We start from the raw sequence: 23,784 nt of genomic DNA, 5'->3' as shown, positions 1-23,784 counted from the left end.
CAAACACTGCAGCAGTCAGCTATTATACACGTACATATCAGCCACAGCAGTATGGTTGCTTGATTGGTCATTGTGCTTTGACAGGTTGCTACACTACATCTCTGACCACTTTAAGTATTCAATAAAACAGGACATTATTGGGCATGCTTTAAACATTATGCTTTGACTACAACTGAATCTGGCCGCAATCGTTATAACTAAACGAATAATTGTACAGGAGACTTTGAGAGACTATTCAAGATTATTAAACAATAAACTTGCAAAGAGCTAGGCTACTTCCAACCACAACCATGTTTTTGACAAGGGAGTGCAAATACACAGAACTTTCAGCATAAGAACAAACAACAGAGATGAAAAATTGGGGTCACAAAGAGTTCCATAACCAAACATTACATTGTTGACTATGCCCTCACATACCACGCTGTATAGCTCACACTGGTCTCTGCTGGTGTACTGTATATCGTCGCTGGGGTGACAAAACCTCGTATCTCAAAAATGTCAAATGTTCAGGAGAGCGAAAAAACATGGCGGCCAAAGCACTGTGGTGAATGGGAAAGCCTTCTCTTTGACATGTCATGATGGCTTTTTTTTTGGAGTAAGACAGTTGGGATTTGGCCAAGACATCACTTGACCCATTATTTGACCATTAAGCTAAAAAAATTAATTTTGACATTTTTGAGATACGAGGTCTTGTCATCCCAGCGACGATATGCTGTTATTTTTGCGTACAGATATTTTCGCGAATGAGGAGGTCAGAGACATTTTCGCGAGATGTTGTTTTCGCGAACTAACACCTATGCTAACATAAATGCACCATCACCCAAGCGCATCGAGACATTTTCATATGCTGTTAAATTCGTGATCCAACTGTGATTCGCGAAAATTAAACCCTGGCGAAAATAGCAGCATATGCCCTATAATCCTCATAATGACTTCTAACCACAAAACTCAATGTTACAAGGTGATCACCTCAGGACACAACATCAATGCACCGTTTGGTTATGCTGGACATTTTGTGTATGCCCAACATTCAGAACAAATTTCAGCAAAATTACTTTTGAGATAAGATCTGGTTCTAAACCCGATGGCCTCCTCATCCCATTCCCCTTGTACAGGCATCGAGAGACACGAGTACCATCTACAGTCAAGTAACTCATAGAAAGGCCGTCAATCCTGACAAGTATCTCATTGTATGACTTAAAAATCAAACCTTTGAGGGCGAGCCGATTTTACTGTCACACGCACTTCCCAAAGACACCTGCCCACCTGTACATGGGACTAGTTTTCAATGGGTTAAAAATGTAACCGGGAATATCCCCAAAGAAAATCAAGTTTACATTTAGTCATTCTACAGTACACTCTAATCTGCACATAAATCTCTTATACCTACTTTATATGCTTTCTCATACACACAACATTAATAAATTACATGTACATATTTCCATAAACGTGAGCTTACTAGTATTTATACACTGGTATAACTCTACCTACTCATAGCTCTATTACACATCTTTACAGATCATTTAATCAATGGACAAAAGTGCAGCTTACTTAATGGAAGGCAAAGTGGAGGGAGGGGGAGGGAAGGCAGTTTACCACTGACTATTCAGACTAGCACATATATGCAAGCATAAAGTTAAAGGCTCACTCCCCCCCCCCCCCCCCCCCCCCCCCCCCCCATGCAAGTTGACTATTAAAAGGGCGTTCCTCGCTGGAGGACACTTCGCCACGACTTGTAAGACAAAGAAATGGCTTGCGCTCTCACCAAGGCGACTCTATGGTGAATTCATAACATCTCCGAATTAGGTGATAATTTATTTGTCCAGAAATTGCTGCGATGTCTTGGAGACGTCTTTGTAGTCATGGAGACGTCTCTGAGACATCTCCAAGACGTCTTTTGGAGGTAGCCAATTGGACTCCCCAAATTGCGGCGACGTTTGAGAGATCTCATAAATAAAATCAGTTGCTGCAACTTGGCTGTGACAAGAAGGAGATGTCGCAGAGACATCTCTATGATCAGATGACCAGCTCGAAACTGGAAAGAGTCTGCAAAAAAATCAGACGTGTTTGATTCTCTCAAAGTTCCCCACAGACTCGGCTACATTTACTGTATATTGTGTGATATATTTTTTTCTGCTAATCGACTATTTTCTCGAAGTATTTGCTGACTTTTACCCACAACAGCATTTCAAAGAGACAGAGAAACCTTGACAAAAGAATTATGGGTACCTTATTATCAAGTTCTCCACGACAGATGGATTTGATTTTGTCATGTGAAAAAGCTGAAAGGTACCAACCCTTGAAAAGGTCAGTAGAGTTCATGAGTATCCACTTGTCACCTGACAAATTCATTAGTCAATTGATCAAGCATGTTTCACATTCTAAAACTAAATTGCACAAAACATAGAGTAATAGAGAAACAAATTTTGTGGGCCTTTTATATATACTGAGTTGACAATACTGAAAATGATTTTGAGGGCATTCAGCATCAATACAGCACCTCAAAATGGTATGGGTAGACTTGGGAGCAGACACACATACAAGGATTTTAAACAAAAATATTTTCACACAGAAATCAGCACATTGTGGACAATTTTACAACCCAGCCAGGGCTGAATCCTCATGAAAAAACACATGTATCTTAGCAATCTTTCCCCAGTTCTATCCTTCCCATGCAATCCCTAAAATCAATTCCACAAAGTATGGACCTTTGATTGGGTTTCTGATGCTTCCCTTTGCACTAATGAGCATTCATTTTGTAGACAAGGCAAATCCTAGCTGGTGGAATATCTGACAACACGCCTGAAAACTGGCATCATACCTTTATTGAAAGTTATTAAAGACTTCTTTCTTTTTCTGTGGACAGAATGAGCATGACAAGTCACTTTTCTTCAAGTGTACTAACTTGATTAATACGATTGTCTGGTTCATGAGGTAAACTGACACAACAGTGTCTTACTTTCATAATCAATCAAATGGTAGGGGATCCAGAGAGAGAAATGTGAGAAAGATTTAGGCAAAGACACCATCACTACTTTACCATCAGAGTATCTGACACATGCAGATTCCATTCTAGTTCAGAATAAACACGCATACACACACACACACACACACACACACATACGCACACACAAACATACACACAAATATTCTTGAACGAGTCTCGCAAACTTATCGCCATGTTGGCGCATAATCTCCAGTGCACTGACATAATTTTGTTCCATCTTTGCCTAGCCACACAATATAAAATATACAGGGTTTCCCATCTTCAAAACAATGTAAATCAAACATTTTGCTCATTTGCCTTTCAGCAGGTACGTACTTCAAACGGTGACTAATGTTGGGAGGTGAGAAAAATGAAATCCCTGATACAGTCGAGTGGCAAGTTACCGACAACTTCGTGACTCTCCCATTTTCACTCAAACATTCCTTGACGTAACAAACAGTAGCTGATCTATCACTTTTTTTTACTACATCTAAAAAGAAAGTGTCTATCCAATAAGTCGGTTGACCATCACGTGACATTCATTTAAAAATACCATCGCATGCTCTGGCTGTCGGCCATGCAATTTTGTTTGCACAAAAATGGATAGCGCATGGCTGACATCACCAATTTCCATTGACTCCTGTGTTGAACTCACGATTGACTCGAAGTTTTTGTTCCATCGCACGGCTCTGCTGTCACAATAAACAAAAACATTTGCCGTGCGCACTCAACAATTACAAGCGGGTTTACAAGCACATACTTTTGTCACTCATTTTGATAAATAGCTTCAACCGATCGGTTTTGCGTAAATATGTACGTACACGGTGACTGTTACTCTGCGGCTACTCATTCATCTTTTGTGGAAAATGGATGCCATTTCTGTGCTAAACTCAAGAATCTGTGTGGATCACATCTGTTGACGTTCCAGGTGTTGTATAAAACAAATAGTGTATGGCCTTTACTCGTACAAAGGAACAAGATTTCGCACTCGGTGAAAGATGAGGGACACTATTCAACTCAGTTTCGCCTTGTTGAATCGAGCACCTCAATCTTTCACCTGGTGCAAAATCTTGTACTGCTGCACTCGTGACCATTCACTATTTGTATATGAATGAATAAAGACATTTCTAAACAATAAATTATTAAAGATGAAACACAGAAAGATGGGTTGCCCTTCTTTTAGATCAGATATCTTCAGCATGAAGTGTACTGTAAAACGAGAAATGTTCGCGTGCATTTTGATTTCGCGAATTTCGCGAGCGCGAAGATTCGCGAAATTAAAATGCACGCGAAAGTTCTTTTCTACACTATATGCATTGAATACCAGTTCCAGTTCGCGAAAATTTCACGCCGCAAAAAAGGCCGTCGGCTCCAATTCGCGAAAAATTCATGCCGCGAATATATCATGTTTTACAGTATTCTCTCCCATACATGCTTTAAATAAAGTTTGCATGTCTCCACCAGCATATAAAACCCAAATGCCTGAAGTAGCATGTATTTCATCGCACTGAAAACTGCCAAAAGCAGTGACGAATTGAAGGAAATATTCAACCAATGCCAAATTCAAATCCTTCTTAACAGATCTTATCAAATGGGTAAACCCTGCCTACACAATACACTAACAATTATGTTTTTTTGACACTGTAATTTATCCAATAAATAAAGATTCTGGCATTCTGGTCTATTCACATCTGATTTATTCAAGCCTTTCTGAAACACAAACTAAGAAAGTACTGCATAGAGTACTATGATATCTGGTAAATTTTTGAAAAAAAAACCCTGAAAACAAAACGTTGGTTTTAATTTTGTCTGATGAACATTAGAAGTAAACTGAATAATATGATGACTTATTCTTCTTTTAAAATGTCATTAAAAGTGAGTCTGCATTGTCTCTGGGGGAAAATGCTGCTATTCTCCCAATTAGACTCAATGTTTTTCTTTTTAAACTAATAGCATAGATTTAAATAATGCCAGTGATGGGTGGTTTAGCCTGCTCTTCTGAATCTATTACTGTAATGGGAGGATTTTTTCTTCCAGTCGGTGAACAACCCGAATTAACAAGATATAGTCACATCTGAAAGTAATCATGTGACAAAGCTTTTCTCACTCAAAAAGATCGACACTTAGCATTCCCTATGAAGATTAGACTCCATTAAAGCCAAGTTTAATCTACACTAACATTTGGATAAACACAAAACAAAACAAAGCACAAAAGTTTGGTTCAAAACACAACCTACAATTGCCAATTCCTGCATTATTCCTTGGCTGGAGTAAATATGTTATATCTTTTCTTTCTTATTCCCTTTACAATTATAAAATACATGTAAATTCTTGAAAAAGAAAATATTGATTTAATTTTGGAAGGATTTGTCTGGCATTAAGGCTGTAGGTTTTCATGCAAACAATTCGCTGTTTAGCATCATGGTCGGATGTAAAGTTGATGAATGCCCCAAATGAGTGGGTGACTGTGTAGTGTAATAAGATTAATGCAGGAAGAATTCATAGACTTAGTTCTACCCTATACCCTCTGCAAATATGGCTTGCCAAATGGCGATATTGCTTGAAATCTTCACACAGTAGACTGGAAAGAGCTGAACCAAAGCTGAAGATCTGCAGGGACGGACTGCCCCCAGAGCATATTGTGCTGGGAGCGTCTCTCGTATGAAGTAACGGGGAAATTCTATTCAGGCGATGTCCGCCCAACTTGGATGGAATACCTGAATGCCCAAGAAAGATTCTGATGCCCTCAACTGCTGATGATGCAAGAATGATAAATGGTGGATCCATTTGATCTGCTGGGCAAGACGGACAGTATTCTGCTACACGATAGGAAGGCTAGACAAAGGGGTCGGGGTCATGTTCTCAGCAACACCATAGTCACAAGTCCTGCAGAAGGGGAGAATAAATGGAGGAAACAAATGAAATATGTGGTATTATGTTAAAAATCATGTGGTTTGCAGCCATAGAAATCATTCTGCCTTTCAACAGTTTACGCAGGTCACCAACACAGTGTGGTGATTTGGCTCAGTTGGAAGCATGTCTCCCTCCAGATTCAAAGGACCCGAGTTCGATTCCAGAGTCTCAGTTGAGCAAAGTTGTGTGTAATCATACTGTTCCCTCTTGTAAGAGGCAAAAACTATCTGTTCCTCGGAAAGGGCATGAAATGGAGTTCCCGTGTGTGAGAGAGTGACAACTCATGCAAGTAAAAGATTCCGCTACATTCATTCATAGCAAAGAGCAGGGTGCTAACCCGGTGAAGTGGCCACCAACCTACCTACCCATACAAAAACAGTGTTCTTATCTTACCAAGCATGAAGCCCGCATATTTTACGGAAGTAGAAGAAGAAGAAGAGAACACTCTCACCTAGAATGTACGCTGCGATGAGCTTCTGGTTGACAGTGAGGTGTAGGTAGTCTGGAAGACGGGAATCCTTCTCTCCTTGAGTTGGCAACATCAGGGCCACGACGCAGAGTACAGCCACCAGCACCACGGTGGCCCCTGGCCCAGCACGTCCTCGGTTGGCTGGAGGGCCATCGGTCAAGGAACAATACAACGTACATAATCGTAGAGTACATAGCATTGGTCAAGGAACAATACAATGTACATATAGAATACACAAAAAGTGGTTGATTTCTCGCACACTTCACATGAATTCTTGGACACAATGCATAATTTCATTTTTAAGTCAAGAGTGTGGGTACTGAAATGACATCAAAAAGATAGATTATATGGGTAAGACATATATTGAAGATATATCACCATTGAATTTACCTTGCCATCACAGTGTTTTTTATTTGTGTATGTTTTGCTTTTTAATCTAGATTCAGATATATTCAGGTGGACTTCTGCAAGCACACATTTGGGTGCATCAACAACAACAACAACAAAAATTGCAGAAACATAGACAGACCAAAATACTTTCACTCCATCCGTAAATTCCTGGTTGTACTTCAAAAACAAAAACAAAAATTGTAAAACCATACCACTTATAGCAAGACAAAAACTGCATCACAGTCAGATATTTGTAAGTGTCATCAACTTCTACATTACTAAAGTAAGCAGTAGACAAACAAGTCCGGCATACCATTGGCAAACACCAAGTTTGATGACGATGGTAAAGAGGTCTGCGAGCCTGTCTCGTCGGGATCTTGGTCACCACCGCGTCCCTTAGCAGTGGGTAAGAAGATGGCAGGGACATCCTTTCGACCTATGACCTCTCGCTGGCCGTGGCGGTAGAGGTTCAGGCGGAACTTGTCCCGCTGGCCAAACCCAGTCTGGCTCAGTTCCTTGATGCGAATCAATCTGGTGTGACAGAGTGAGCGGGAGAGGATCGACCTGGGTGAGCGATCATCACTTTGCATTCCATCTTCATCTGGAGATGGTAGCCCTTTTTACAAGCCCTACTCTTTCACCCTAAATTTGGTATAAAATGTAATCTCAAAATGACACTCCATGATGTCAGCTGTAACTACTAATGCAGGTTCCACTTGGGACTTTAATGCTACTGAAAAAAAAATAATTGAAGTAGACTCAAAATTCATTTTCAATGATCAAGACTAAAATTTGCAAGGGAATTTGAAAGAGCTTGTTGTCCATGCAGTTCCACATGAAGTATGATGAGTGATACAAAAAGAGTCAACTTGTCACAACATTAGAGATATCTCTCTGTTTTGTGCTACTCTGTTGTCAGTTAATAGGAAGACTTAAACTCACACATCGATGCAGCAGCCTGGTTTGACTGTGCCTTCTGGGTCAACTACGTTGTACTTCCTCGGTGCGGTACATAGTACTAGATAGAACAAAGATATTGAAAAACCATCAAGCTAGCACTTTGCAAAGGCAGCTCGCTATAATTTGAGAACACGCACACAGAGAGCAGTGGATTCGCACACACAGCAAGCATAGTGAGCTCACTCCAATCCGATCACTGAGAACGTGCGAGTCCATTGCTCGCTGTGTGCAAGTCCATTGCGAGCTGCCTTTGCAAAAGGCTACCATCAAGTCAGCATTGCTTTCATAATGATTTAAGAGTAAACTGATTGCCCGATACTATATATTACAGTCATGAGCGTATAAAGGACATCAGCAGAAGAAAAACACAACAGTAACATTTTTTATTGCAATGTATAAATTTCATAAAATGGACTATCTACTATATGAAAATTTTCACTGGTGTTTATAACACTACCGGTAATACCGGTAATTATTTAATATCATCATCACAATCACCAACATCAGTAGTTTTCTTTGCCATCATGATTATACAAAAACTTTCACATTGGACTATTATAAGGTGATTCTTTATGCAAATTGATTTATCACAAGGGATTAATTGCATACATAGTATGGGAAACATCTTTACCTTTGAACCTGAATGGAAAGTCATACGGATTGTACAGAGTCAGGATTTGTTTGTGGGTGTTCCGGTTGTCAGCATAAAATGTTAGGTCAGTTGGGAAAACGAAAACTGGAATCTTTCCATCTGGAAGGTGAGGGCGCTGTTCAAAATGCATAGAAACGGCTGCAGTAGCTCTTCTCTCTCATATCACAGTGGGAGAAAAGCTGTAAAATGGGAAAGGTAGAGGAAATAACTGTCAATGTATACATGGATGTACATTTGTAAATATCAGATTTAACCCGTTGAGGACGAGTCCCGAGTACACTCGGGAAAGCGTCTATGGGAAATGCGTGTTGTGGCAAACTCAGCCCGTCCTCAACGGGTTAATGATGCTATCAACAGGATATCTGAAATTGTGTGCATGATTAAGGTACATAAGTACATGTATGTACTTACGATGAAGTTTACGTGTAACCGCCTGGCTAAAAACCCACAAAAACTTGCCGATCAGGATATCTGTACTGGACCAAAATAGTCATTTGGGTTGACCTACATTGTGTACTCAAATTTCGTCTTTTGATACTTTGGAGAGTAATCTCTTCTCTACCTACTGTCAAAATTTGATGGCTTAAAAACAAAACTGAATTATTAGCAGCTTTTCTGGACCATGTTTCTTGGGACAGGTGCTAGTTTCACTGTGATTTTCACCGATACTTCGGTACAGCATGCCTGAGTGACCCTAATCTTTAAATCCTCTTTCCTCCCTTTTCTATCGATGAAAATGCATCTCCTAACTCTCCCTTGTTTCAATTACTTTTTGAATGGGTTAGGATGGTCCAATTTCAACAAGCTACGTGTACATAATAATTATGCCATTTTAAAGCTTAGAGCTTACTCTTTAAGACTGTGTAGCAAAGTGAAAACTAGGGTTACTTTTGGCCTACTTTGTGTGGGTTTTGAGCCAGGAAGGTCACTTACAATTTTTGTTTGTCAAGTAACATTACATACATTTTATTATGCAATAAGGAAATTTCTTATAATGTCCATTTCACTTTGCCTTATCATTACTTTGTAACAGAATATGCACTTAGGTTTGAGTGTTCTACTTGTACACTTTCACTTTACAAGTTGTTCAAGCACATTGTTGGTGTTGAAAGGAAAGTCAAAGAAACTGTGATTCTGTAATTCGTTTGATTCATTATTCTTTGCTGTAAATGGCATTTATTTCTTACCAAGAAATACTGATTGAAAAAAAACAAAAAAACAAAAAACTAACAACCCCCTGAAATACAGTAAATGATAATCAGCTTTCTTTTAATGCAGGAATATGAAAACAGTACCTCACTGAAATTCTAAGCAAGTCTGTACAAGTGTGAAAGAAAAATTATGACATATTTAATGTCTGCGAGCGAGGTATCCCCATTGGCATTAGGTGGGTACAGTGAGAGAGTTAGTGTATTATATCTGTCATGTTTTTGTGACTTTATATCCGCAATGTTCATGATAAACTCCATTTGGTATGATCAGTTGTCATGATTGATAAAGTGTACACCAGTTGTAAGTATCTAACGTTATAGTAGACAATGTCAATAGATTAATCAATGTGATCTTACAGAGAGGCGAGATTTACCCTACTAAACAGCAAGATATGTGCAAATATTAGCAACTGCTTTGCTTTGTAAACAACATATATTCCCTTTAAAACGACTTTTATTGCGGTAAAATCCAACACCCACCAAGGCTGAAGACCTCTCTTTTGAATCTTTGGTTTGGCTGTTTACAAAATTTTGTAAATTAATGTAGCTATAGGGGGAGTGTAACGTTAGTCTTCCTTGACTAAATCAAATCAAAATGCCCTTCATGATACAGGTCACAGGACAAGTATTTAAACTTTAAATTCCATCCACTGCACTTAGAAGCATACACCACCCTTTCGAAGGGGTTCTCAAACAAGCCCGAATCATCTTTATGATTATACGGTGGGTAATGCGATGACAACAATACGACCGACCATGACCACAGCATTGCATTAAACTTTGCCCTTGCCTTGGCTTGGAGGGAGTCGAGGCTCGAGCGTGCCGTTGCTCGCACATACATGCATTAGTCATTACAATCTTGAGTTGGTTTCTACGGCGTAATTTGAACTTACACGGATAAGAATGCACGGGACTGTTCAAAATTACCTTCGACCTCTTCCGATCCAGCTCTGCCTCTGGCTGCAATGTCCTATGAAATTTCAACGTTTGACTAAGTGAACGATGACAAATTTTCCTCGTGTACATGCAAGCCGAGGTGTTTCAATGATTTCTCATGCATGCAGTAGTGAAAATGGGCGATCTCTTTTCCTTGGTAGGTCGAAGGTTTGGGGTACAGGACGACATACAACAACAATACACCTTCCTCTGCCGATCGAAGTGCGGGACAAAACAATAACAAAGCAAAATTGTGTAGATAGACGTCTTTAGCTAGCATAACACTACGTAGCATTACGTCATCGATGGGTCAGGTAAAGGGCCAAAAAACATGACTAGTAAATTTTGCTGACAGAGTGATTTTAACCAACCAGTGTAGGAGTAGATGTACAGCAAGACAGTAATTATTGAATTATTGGTGCAAACTCTCCAATGGCCTTTTGTTAACCCATTTTTATATTTTGTTCGGATTAGTTTAGTAATAGTGTAGTATATTCATAATTATTATTGTTACTTTTTTAAATCCAAAAACAAACACTCCCCTATATTTGTCGCTTGTCGTGTTTCTGGGAAGTTATGCAGAGTAAAAAATGCTAACTTTGTTAATCAATCTGAATTTACCAGTAGCCAGTAGTACCAGTAGTTTCATCAAAAGCTTGCCTTTTACATTGGCCAATAACCTGATGATTCTCATCAAATAATTTGACATTTTCTACTTCCAAATGTATGTTAATGTGATATCAACAATTCAATTTAATCATTAGAGACTTTCCTTCAGAACATGAAAAATCCAGCCACTAATTCTCAACCTATTTGGGGTTAAGAAGTATGGTGTTGAATATATCACATTTGGCCTGGCATAACGTATGTGTATAATTACACACACACACTCAGCAAACAAAAAGAAAGTAAACACTTTTTCCAGCATATATTTTTCATAAAAGATTTTGATCAAAATCATTGTGTAATACACCATATTAAAGATTATCTAATTGGCTATCAATCTGGTAGGTTAATACAAAGGGAAATTTCATGCATGAGTAAACACTTTTTTTTTCTTTCAAAACAACAAAGTAAAAATGGCAAAAATTGACATCTTGTCATCTATTTGCAAACACCCTTCAAGATAGTAATGATAACAAAAGACCAATTTAACATAATGAGAGACATGAATGAAATAGCAAAAATAAGTTTTCATCCCCATGTATCGCTTTATATCCTCAAACACAAAGTGGGATACTAAATGGCAAAAATTGACATCTTGTCATCTATTTGCAAACACCCTTCAAGATCAGTGGTAATGATAACAAAAGACCAATTTAACATAATGAGAGACATGAATGAAATAGCAAAAATAAGTTTTCATCCCCATGTATCGCTTTATATCCTCAAACACAAAGTGGGATACTAAATGGGAAAAATAAGAGTTTTCTGTTGAATCTAACTTGAAAAGACACAAGGAGTAAGCCGCCAAGGTGATAAAATGGACAGACTTTCTTTATTTCATTCTTTCGATTTAGGAATTGAAGAATTCATGAGGCAAATTCAAAAACCAAATATCATTTCCAAATTTCTTAATTTGAAAAAAAAATGAAATTTCTACTTTTTTTTTTAAATATTACCTCTTTCATGCCATTTGAAACAGAGGATTCTTAATTTTCTCTATTATTTTTTGCCTTTCTTCATCTTTGTGGGCTACAAAGTCATTATAGAGATCATAGGATGATTTTTTTAAACTTGATTTGCATTTGTTGTTGTTTTGGATTGTCTTTTGTTGTCATTGTTACATGGAAGAGCACATACGCATGAATGAGAACTTCTTCATTTTTGCAATTTTCACTTTTGTGCCTTGGAAGAGAAAAACAAATGTGATCACTCATGCGTAAAGTTTAACTTCTTATTGACCTACCAGGTTGATAGCCAATTAAATTACCTTTCATATGGTATATAATACATCAACTTTTAGCCAAATATTCTATGAGAAATATGAACTTGAAAAAAATGTCTACTTTCTTTTTTGCAGAGTGTATATATATATATATATATATATATATATATATATATATATATATATATTCACAACAGTAGGTCAATATAAAAACTCCGTTAGAGACGTGACTTTGACGAATTTTCGCCCATAGGGCTTTGTCAAGTCAATACATTTGTAATGTATTGACTTGACAAAGCCCTATGGGCAAAAATTCGTCAAAGTCACGTCTCTAACAGAGTTTTTATATTGACCTACTGTTGTGAATCTATACTTTCTTAGGACTCCAAGCAGAAATTAATTATTGCTGTTATTTATATATATATATATGTATATATGAAGAGTTTGTTTGCAAAAACCGATAAGTCCATATTTGCCAAATGGAGATATTTGCGATTAAAGGTTAAGAAAAATAAAGAGAATAAGAATTTTTTTGCTTCTTTTGACCATAACTTCAAAAATGTACCTTTATATGTAGTGACCAATATATCATTTAAAAGATATTATTTTGTACTTTATGACAGAGACCATACTTCAAAATCTTCAAAAATGGACTTATCGGTTTTTGCGAACAAACTCTTATATAATGTGTGTGTGTGTGTGTGTCATCATCATCATCATCATCATCATCAGGAAAGATGCAATAAGATATCAGACCACCACTACTTTAGCGTATACAAACACCACCATCATCATTAGTATCATCATCACTACTACTCACATGATCATCAGCATAATTCTCATCAATGCCATCTCTATCTTGATGATCAAATCTCTAACCAGCATTGGTATTAATCAGCAGTTTCAAACAGGTGCTGTTCGTTATTCCGAAGGTTCGTTAATCCGAAACACACAAATTTCCTATACCTAGAGGTTCGTCAATCTGAAAATGAAAAAGGGTTTGTTAATCCGAACATTTGTGGCAATATTCCAAAGGGTTGTTATTCCGAGTTCATTAATCCAAAAATGAAATAGGGTTCCCTATTCCACAGGTTCAGTTATCTGAAAATGAAATAGGGTTCGTTATTCTGAAGGTTTGTTAATCTGAAAATGAAATAGGGTTAATTATTCCAAAGGTTCGTTGATCTGATTATGAAACAGGGTCTGTAACGAACCTTCCGAATACGAGCCTTATTTCATTTTTTGGATGAACGAACCTTTGGTATTACAAACTTCATTTCATTTTCAGATTAACAAAACTTCGGAATAACAAACCTTATTTCATTTTCAGATCAACGAACCTTCGGAATAACGAATCTTCAGAATAACAAACCTTCGGAACAACAAACCTTTGGAATAAAGATCCTTTGGAATAAAGATCCTTCGGAATAACGAACTGTAACCTTTTTTAACCTACAATAAAAATTCTACCATCATTAATGCAATCATTATCATCATCATCAATGGCAGGAACATTATGCATATCAAATTCATCAAAATCAAGATCATTACCATTAGTATTATCAACAATGGAGTCACAATTATTTAACACAACCATAAATATTCTAGTCACCGTGGCAACCCACATGTGGCTCATTGCTGTGATTATTTCATCAGTACGCTCATCCAAATCACTAAAAAACAAACAAACAGTAAAATCGGCATACCATTTGCAAGTCATTATTTAATGATTATTCATAAATAGCTAAAATTACACTCAAGTCAATAAACTGACTGTATCTACTAATCCAAACAAGTGTTCATCCTCAGCTACAAGAATGTCACACTCCTTCATCAATCATATTTCATAAAATTCATCTACATCTTGACCATATATGCACTGGTCTAGTGGTCTGAACAGGAGTTGAATTTCAATATGATTTTATGACCTAGCAATTCACAGTTTAGTTGCAAGTTTATCCAGAAGTAACGCACACACACACACACACACACACACACACACAATTTTAATGTGTTGAATCGCCGTACCCAATATACACACAGCATGAGTAACATTGTATACATTTAAGTACACATACCCAATATTTAATACACAAAATGAATACTTCCAAATAACTTCTACGAAGGCTCTCTAAATGGCCCAAAGGTCACATAGGGACAAAGTTCACTTTTTCCACAAGCACTGAAATCATCACCTGATTTTCATTCAAGATACTTGTCAAATGAGACCGTTGACCCATTACAGAACACTTATGCTCAAAGACTTGAGAACATTAGATTAATTATGAATATTATTAATCATATCAATCAAATATATCCTCCAAAACAAAAACAAACAAACAAGAAACCACAAGGAGCCACTTCTTTGAGGTGAGAAAGAGCTTGACGCATAAATAAAGAATGTATTGCAAGTCTGACACTATGCTACATACACAAGAAGTTATCAAAAATACAAACAGTGACAAATATTAAAATGGATATATATCAAATAGTCATCTCTATGAATAACGATTATCATAACATTCACAGCAAAATAAAATGTCATAATCTGAATAGATAATTTGGGCAAATAATGAACACAGGAATACACAGGAATACATGTATCATTACCAGTGTATTTGACAGTCTGACACCTCTCAATTGTACATCTACCCATCTTCTTCAATCAGTAAACTTACTAAAATTCTGGCAAGTACTAATAATAGAAATCAATGTACATTTCAACATGCAAACTTGCTGTTAACACAAATCAATCTCTATACAATTAAAATCACCTATTTCAAGAGCTTTACATATTCATTGCAAAAAAAAAATACATTCTTCTGTTCAGTCATAGAAATATTTCAATGCTAAATGTGAAAATGTTATGCTACTTAATTATTTGATATTTGACACTATAAAATTATAAAATTATGAACAGCAAGATGAACAGCTGCTTGTGCTATGTACATACTTATCCATTTATAAAAGCTTTATTCAGTCATTCTGCAAATTCTTGAATAAGTGAATTTATCAGATTCATTAAATTGAAAAAAAAAATGCATGAATGACAAAATGTACATTCTAAGATGAAGAATATTTCACATAAATCAATCACTCATAACTGACAAATTTGTTCTCTCAGTTTTACAAGTCCTAGAAATGCCCAATTGATACATTACTGCTTTTTTGATTCTGAAAACTTTGTGCAAAAATGTTGGACCACTTCTTTCTGACAACTAACAGAAAACTACATTCATGAGAGGAAAGCAAATGAATTACTACACACATGGAAATATCTGCACCACATTGATTTTTTCATGCCTTTTTTTTTTTTTTTTTTGCTAGCCGGAATTCTATAACCCGCAAAAGAGTCTTCACAACTTTCTCTGCGCATTTTGAATGGGTTAAATCGTATTCTTCATCAGTAATGCCTCCCTGGTTATACTTGAGTGTGTGTGTGTGCATGTGTCCTACTACTAATAGTAGTATTCATTTGAGTGCATGTGTGTGTGATAGTAGTGTCTGTGGAGGCCATAAATGTACATTCAAATGGATTGGGTAGCATGTCAAGTTTCATGCATATTTCCTTTTTTGTGTATGAATTGGATGAAAACAAACAAGCAAGCAACTGCGCATACAGCTCAAATAAAAAACAATAACCTGCAAATGTGTTTTTGAGCTGCTCAGCGTGAAAAAGTTGATTGCACAAAAATATTAATGTTTACAGTATTTTTTAATCATGCAGCATCTGTGAATCTTGAAATTGTGCATAGCATAACTAAGTAGTCCCTACAAGAACAGTGAACCAGATTTACACAGATCATTATGATAAACTGTCGATGAAACCCTGAAAGAAATACTCAAGATGTGAAGCCTCTGAAACCTAGGAAGATCACATTAGTTGATATTCAGCAAATAGTATCAGTGCATAATAAGAAGTAGTGAGGAAGCACAAAACACCAAATTGCCTCTCAATAAATTACATAATACACCAATAGTTCCACTTTCTAATATCTGTGTGCACTATACAATGCACCAATGTATGTGCACTAAACAATGTGTACAGTATGTACATTACAGTGTAGGCCTATACCTTTATAATGTGAGCATGTGTGTACACTACATCAAGCATATATTGGGTCATGACGTGAGAAAAAGGCCCTTAGCGCTGTCGCCCACAAATGCCATAAAACAACACGGAAGTTTGACAAACCAATACGCGCAAATCAATCAGCTAGCTAGCTACAAATGAATAGATGCATTAAAAAGTAGCAGGATTTGAACAAAACATATTTTTTTCTAATGTCATAAAGGGATATTTAGGAGTGGAATTTCAGAAAAGGGTTTGCATATCTATAGGTCAGACTTTATTCTAAAGTGTGGTGATGAAAACTCATTTTTATTATTTTTATATAATATAATATAATATATTATAATATATAAAATAGCATACATACTTATGATACAGGCCGGCAGTGCACGACAAAAGTTATAGTGCACGTAAAATATAACGATTGCAGACGATAACCCACTATCGATTTGATATCGGTTTTTGCTCCCTCATTTTAATCATCGAGTACTTGAATCCCGCACCTTATCAACGCGATTGCGCCACAACCGCGATATGCTTTGCTCGATATTATCGTTATTCTCAATTCTCGCAGGCTGGCTATGCCAGCAACTTATCTGTGTGGCAATGGGACTAGACTTTCAGCGGTAGATTTAAACATGGAAGCTGAAATGAACAGGTTCGCTACTTTTAGGGAGACTGATCTATATAAACAGTATCTTAGACAATAAGGACACAAAGGATGCCATCAAATACGCCCTACGAATTTTGGACTCCTACTGTTCTGAAAAAGGAATCAATCCGACGGATATTACTGAGCAAGTCAACCCAAGATTTGTGCCGCTTTCTCCGTACATTCTACGCGGAAGTGCGCCGTGGAAATGGGCAGCGTGTGGTGTGTACAGTATACGCTAAGCGCTCTTTGATCACGCTACGCTATGAACTTTACTACGACATTCACAACACACTCTCGGAATCCGCATGTGCAGCAATGGGGCCTGGCACGAGCCTTGTGTTTAAATCCAGTAGATCCCTAATCCTACAAAACATCATCTAGTCCTGGTCCTGGACCCACAGTGCAGTAAGTAGGGCGTCTAACGTGTTACTGTTAGATCCATGGTAGACCTATTGTAGGGTCAAGTGTTAACTAGCTCTGTCGCTCGTATATAAAGTGACGTACAGTACAGTGTACGTAGATCTAGTATAAAAACGTTAGGCCAGGGCCCCTAGGGCCCTAGACCTAACCTATCGCAGGGCCTAGAAAACGTTAGATATAACCACGTAGACCCTAGACTCTATAGTTGAATTTGGATCTTCAGGATTTTGTCTACACAGGTTCAAAGAAACTGGTATTATTGCTTGTGTAGACACGTGTAACTGTTAGAAATGATCTAGGCTTATCTTGCCTGGGTATGTATGCTATTTTATATATCACATAGTGCATGACATCTTATTGCACTATAACAAGTACCAAGCACCTCCAAATTCTGAATTTGCCCTCAGGCAATTATATTCAATTCGGCCTGCGGCCTCATTGAATATAACTGGCCTTCGGGGCAAATTCAGAATTTGTCGGTGCTTATATTGTTATAGTGCATTCAGCCTCATGCACTATATATATAATATATAACATATACATAATAGATAGTGCACTATACAATGTGTATATTAATGTGCATTAAACAATGTATACACAACATGCACACCATAGTACACAGTGTGTACTGTATTCGCAAGTTGTCTGAATCCACTTAAAGTTTTATGATGAATCTTCATACTATATAGTATTCAAATTTCACAAACATGTTGGACACCATAACCAAGTGGTCTGATATTGACTTGTATGTAGAATTGTTGTTTCTAGACGGTCCTTGTCACACAGATTACACAAGCTTTACGTTGCTACAAGTAGGTAAGGCAAGCCTTATACAAAATTCCGGAGCCGTCTAGATTAACATCTATAAAGGAAGAATGCATACATTGTAGCAATATGACAGAATTCTATCTTTTGCAGATGGAGGCACTTATGTAGAAGAATTCATGCACTACTATAGTCATGCCTTCTTGAAGGAAATTAATCATCTAATGCAAAATTGCATTTTTGCACTGGCAACAATGTCACTGTACTATTACATGTACTACTACTCTAACTATCTACTACTACTACTACTACTATTACTACCACTACTACTACTATTACTACTTCTACTACATCTATTACTACTACTACTACTACTACTGCTGCTGCTGCTGCTGCTACTGCTACTACTACCTCTACCACTACTGACAAGACTGACTGTGCTGAGGGGTTCCTCATATTAGTATGAAACATCAAAATATGAAAACAAAAATGGCAATATTTAATATTGGGAGACAGGAACAAAAGTTTGTGTCATATGAGCAATAGGCACTGTTTTGTGTGTGTTATGATTTCCAACATTGTCTACTGTAAAAGTGGATATTTTCCCGCGACTAATTTTTCGCGCTTGGCCGGATCAGAAGAGTTTCGCGTGCTTTTAATTCCGCGGAATCAAGACATCTCGCAAAGGAACATATGGCAAGCAAAATTATTTGCGTGCTTTTATTTTCGTGCTAGTTTCTGGTTGCGCGAAATGCGCAAAAAATTCAACACCACGAAAATTTCCACTTTTACAGTATTCGAAAAGAGTGGCCAAAAATTTGTAAAATTTGGGGAAGTCTATGCTGATATATCAAGGGGAGATAAAAGTTTGGTTGCAGCCAACAGCCCAAGGGTGACCACACTGGTGACCTGCAGATGGACAAACTAGTAATAACATCACATTTGTCCTGCACAAATCCTGTGACAGAACATGAAAAGCAGCACACGCACACACAAAAAGAAACACTGCATAATTCTAAAATAGTTACTTTGGCAGAATGTATAGTTCATGGCATAAATATGTAACGTATAGAATGATAGTTTGGCAGAATATGAAATCCATAGCATAACTTAACCCTGCATGGTGTGATCCTGATTTAACATAAGTTTATTGATAGCATGTTCCCCTGAGATAGGAGCTAGTATAGTACGTTACTGTACAGTCTTGAACAAAGAACATCGACAACAGAATGAAGGTTAGACCTTGCACACCTACAGTGCTGATCGCGTCAAACTTACCTACGTGTCTTGTCTAAGATTTTTTTTTAACTTCGTACGAAACCCTCTCTTCGTAAGGCGGCCGTACGAACGTCGTACAAACATCATAAGAACGACGCAGATTTTGCAGGGTCGAGAGATAATTCTAGAAGCCTTAAATTCTTATGATGACTGTAAGAATGCCTTAAGTCATTCATAGAGGGCTCTTACATCTTTCGTAAGAATGCCTTACGAATGGAGATTCGTAAGGCGTTCTTACAAACAACTCTTCGAGTTTGTAAGGCGTTCGTAAGGGACTCGTAAGGCATAGGTACACAATTTGTGCAACTATTGAGTTTTAGGGGTTATAAAACCAAATGCGCAAAGTTCAAATCCTCACTCTGTTCTAGGTGTTCGACCAGAACGCATCTCTGTTAGATATGGGACCAAAAGGAAAGGCAATCAAAGGGAAAAGGGGGAAGGGGAAGAAAAGAAAGGTGGGAGATGAGGAGGAAGGAGTGAGAGATGCAGCTGCAGTCTCCTTGGCACTACTGCCATCTTGAAGTATAAAACTTTCAACTGTTACAGAATTTTCGACAATACACGGCAGCGTCTTTTTAACAACCCAACAAAATATACCATAAAGAATTGTAAAATCTTCTTACAAATGACTTGAGTGCCGAGAGTTGCACGTACGACCATCTTATGACAAAAAGAAATCATAAGATGGCCGTAAGTCTTACGAAAGAATAACTCAAGGCATTCTTATGAAAGACGTGCAAATTCTAGGGCCTTTGTATAAGTGAAAATCATTTTGTTTCTCTCAAAGGTCTTAAGTTGTTCTTGCGAATTAAACAGGGTTCGTACGAAATTCATAAGAAGGCCGTTAGAATCTGTGCCCCATCTACAAATCTCTACGAACTCCAGAATTCGTACGAACAGTGACATTCATACGAACCTTTGTGACCTTAGCTTAAGCAAGCATAGCCTAATAGGGAAATTAATTTTTCTTTTTTTTGGAGGGGGGGGGGGAGGGGATTAACCTGATTTTTAACCAAACATTATGAAATTCAATTTTTAAACTATTTTTTACTTGGACAGATTTGCCTTCAGCCATCCGTAAGTGCTTACAGTATGGTTGATTAACATGAGACGGGACAAGTGGGTGCCAAGTCGCACGTCCATCCTGTGCTCAGACCACTTTGAAGAAGAATGCTTTGACCGCTCTGGCCTAATAACTCGCTTGAAAGAAGATGCAGTTCCATTTATTTTCAAGTTTCCCAGCCATCTGCAGAAGGCATTACATCTTCATATATACATCTTCATACATCTCCCCGACCCATGACCCTCACTGTACATGCTATCAAAATACCTAGGGACCGTTTCATGAAAGTCTTAAGAGAGACTTTCTCTCTCAGTCCTAAGACACACTTGGGAGAGACTTTGCTAAAAACCATTTCATGAAAAAGTCATTGCATAAAGCTATCACATAAAATCAGACTTAGGAGAGACTTTTTCTAGAAACCATTTTACGAACAAAGCTATCACATAAAGTCTCTCCTAACTTGCAACGCTATCACATAAATCTAGGAGTGGTCAGGAGCACTTCTAAGTGTATGTGATAGCTTTGTAAGAGACTTGCCATTGCTAGGGCAACAGTGAAAGGAACAAAGATGGCTGCGTTTTTACTGTTACAAGAGCAAGAGGCTGCGAGGAGAAATTTAAGAAGGCAGCGGGTGTTTCGAGATAGAACAAATCCGCTCGATTCTTGCAATGACAATGACAATGAAGCTCTCAACCCTTTTCTTCTATCTTCTGTTTTCCTCTCTCTCTCTCCCTCTCTCTCTCTCTCTTTTTCTTTCCTCTCTTGGTTCCTACTAGTGGGCGCACATGCAGTGTGATACATGTATATGGCGATTGTGCCTTATTATTGTTTTTTCACTATTATTGTTTTTCACTGTTGAATTATAAGGCTGTTTCGTGAATGACATTAGAATGTTATTCATTCATGCATTTTAACTGCATGTACATTGTATGCTGCATTCTTTGTGAGTTTTTATAAACATCTCTCTTGAGAGGACTACTCCTTTCTTCCCTTTCCCCATTTCTCTTCTTTCCCTCGGATCCTGTGCTCTTTTCTTCATGGTTCATGCTTTTTCTGGGCACTTATTGAGTGCAACTAATGCAATACTATCATTATAGGATAACACTGTTGTATTGACAGGTTTTCAAGACAGCTCACCATGTATAAGTGTGCAATTCTATGTGCTTTTATCGAGATGTCTCATTATGCAAGTTATTTACAGCCCTTTGTGAATTGACTATGTGAATTGACTAATGGAATCTTGATATATGTATTTATGTAAGGCATATCACATTGTATGCGTGCCCACATATGCAGCTTTTCCTGGAAACCCCTCCCCCCTCCCGTCTATATTCTGCTTCCTTCCCTCTATCTTTTCTATTTTGCTTCCTGGGCACACATGGACTGTGATTTACTCTTGCATTATGCAGCATTCATTGTTGCACTCTGCTATTTTATTGGAATGATCACGGAATGTTTATACGTGTGCATGCATATTTGCATAACAACACTGTATTACATGTGTGCCCACAGAGGCAGCTGTTCTATGGAACCCTCTCCATCCTTTCCCACCTCTAATCTTTTCTTCTTATTCCTACTCTTCTTGGGCACACATGTGACATGTGATCCCTGGGTTCAGTATGTATAATGTACATTATGTACATCACACATGTTTCACTCCCAACAACATATAAGGGCCTGTGCAATTTTGTATTCATGACTTTGCATTTTTGATATATATTTGTCATAGTCAGACGTCAGCATGTAGGAAAGATTTAATGCATCAATAGTATATTTTAATGTTCTATTGTTATAGTCTCAAACATACCTTTTCATTTCATTAGTATTCAGTTTAATTAGTTACAATATACCGTTTGATGATGTGTCGAATTGTTAATTGATTATCATGTATTTATATGTGCATGTGCATTTATATGTGATCTGTTTGTTATTCTTGTCGTGTTATGCTCTGTTATCTTGCCAGTGGAGGAAGATTTTCTGTATTTTTTTTAAATCAGACAATAAATGATTGAATCTTGAATCTTGAATCTTGAAATGATAAAAAACTGTAGGTTCAGTAGACAAGGGGTATTTTGAATCACTTAAACTGTCAAAGACAACTTAAGGAAGCCAACCAAATGATCGCACACAGTGGACCCAAGCATCCAAGTGTTATGCGCCATTGGCTACTATGCCAAGAGGGAATTGCTGTCCGCTAGGGCAGGATTTGTCTGGGTCCGCCTGGGGTAGGTCACATACTACAGCAGCTGTCAGTGCTAAACCCCCTACACCTAGGGCAGTAGGCCTACCTAGTACATCTACATATTCCTCGTTTGATGACGTGCTTTATGACGAGGATGCTCATTTTGAGCCACTATATGATTGGGAGGAGGAAAGTTTGTCTGAACACGCAGTATGCACAGCATAAGATGATACTGCTTCTTACGCACTTGGCAGTCCAGAAGATGCATGGTGATAATACAACGCTAGACCCAGACATAGGCCTAGATCATAGGTTTGACAAACAGCATGATTCTCAGACTCATAGTCATAATACGACTGCGGACGCAGAAGTAGACGTAGATGTACAAACGTAACATTCTTAAAACTATTCTGGATTCCAGACCATCTGCTTGAAGTGACTACCCTAAATTTTAACGCCCTCTGTCAACAAAAGCAGTTAGCATGTTACAGCTACGTCCTACTCCCTGCTCACGTAGGTCTGAAAACACAAGATGAAAAGACGAAATTTATGTTTGGTTTTAATTTGTTTAAGAAGAAATGTTTGGAGGTTGTGAACGGAAGTCCTGATTAAAGACAGTTCGAAGAGCTCTCTTTCATATTTTCAGAATTGTACCGACATAGGTCCAATTATAAAGATATCATCCAATGCATCTGCCTGTGTCTTCCAGAAGAAATTCTTATCAATGATTAATCTAAGAATTTTTGTAGATTCAACCACGGTTAGTTCATTCCCCAAAATACCAGGGTAGTTAGAGAAGTTATTAATTCTGCAATTACTTAAATAAAATACAATTGGAAATATTAAGCAGTATAGTACCTCCTACCTTATGCAAAACATTTGTCAATTCAGAATTCAAAGTATTCATGAGTATCTAAATATATGACCCCCTTTTTTTGAAGGGG

The 23,784-nt window shown here is 37.6% G+C and overlaps 1 protein-coding gene across 1 annotated transcript; it reads right to left on the bottom strand.

Moving 5' to 3' along the window:
* Nucleotides 1-3,097: 3,097 nt before the first annotated feature.
* Nucleotides 3,098-10,725, bottom strand: LOC139716728 (motile sperm domain-containing protein 1-like). Its single transcript, XM_071628258.1, has 6 exons — nucleotides 10,509-10,725; nucleotides 8,350-8,549; nucleotides 7,701-7,776; nucleotides 7,072-7,289; nucleotides 6,351-6,509; nucleotides 3,098-5,872 (listed from the first exon to the last, which is right to left on the bottom strand). Exons 2-6 carry the CDS (start codon nucleotides 8,498-8,500, stop codon nucleotides 5,841-5,843), a joined length of 636 nt encoding a protein of 211 aa, XP_071484359.1. The 5' UTR covers nucleotides 8,501-8,549; nucleotides 10,509-10,725; the 3' UTR covers nucleotides 3,098-5,840.
* Between the last annotated feature and the right edge of the window lie 13,059 nt (nucleotides 10,726-23,784).

The sequence above is a fragment of the Diadema antillarum genome, unplaced genomic scaffold (genome assembly GCF_040938485.1).
Source record: "Diadema antillarum isolate AM-2024a unplaced genomic scaffold, OU_Dant_1.0 scf00000069, whole genome shotgun sequence".
NCBI classification, from domain to species: domain Eukaryota; kingdom Metazoa; phylum Echinodermata; class Echinoidea; order Diadematoida; family Diadematidae; genus Diadema; species Diadema antillarum.
Note: the sequence above shows the minus strand (reverse complement) of the source record. Positions and strands in the feature narration are given on the sequence as shown.

Coding starts and splice junctions, on each gene's coding strand:
- LOC139716728 (XM_071628258.1), bottom strand. CDS start 8,500: ATGCATTTTGAACAGCGCCCTCACCTTCCAGATGGAAAGATTCCAGTT. Junction 7,777..8,349: donor CTTTCCATTCAGGTTCAAAG/GTAAAGATGTTT, acceptor TGTTCTATCTAG/TACTATGTACCGCACCGAGG. Junction 5,873..6,350: donor CATCGCAGCGTACATTCTAG/GTGAGAGTGTTC, acceptor CCCCTTCTGCAG/GACTTGTGACTATGGTGTTG.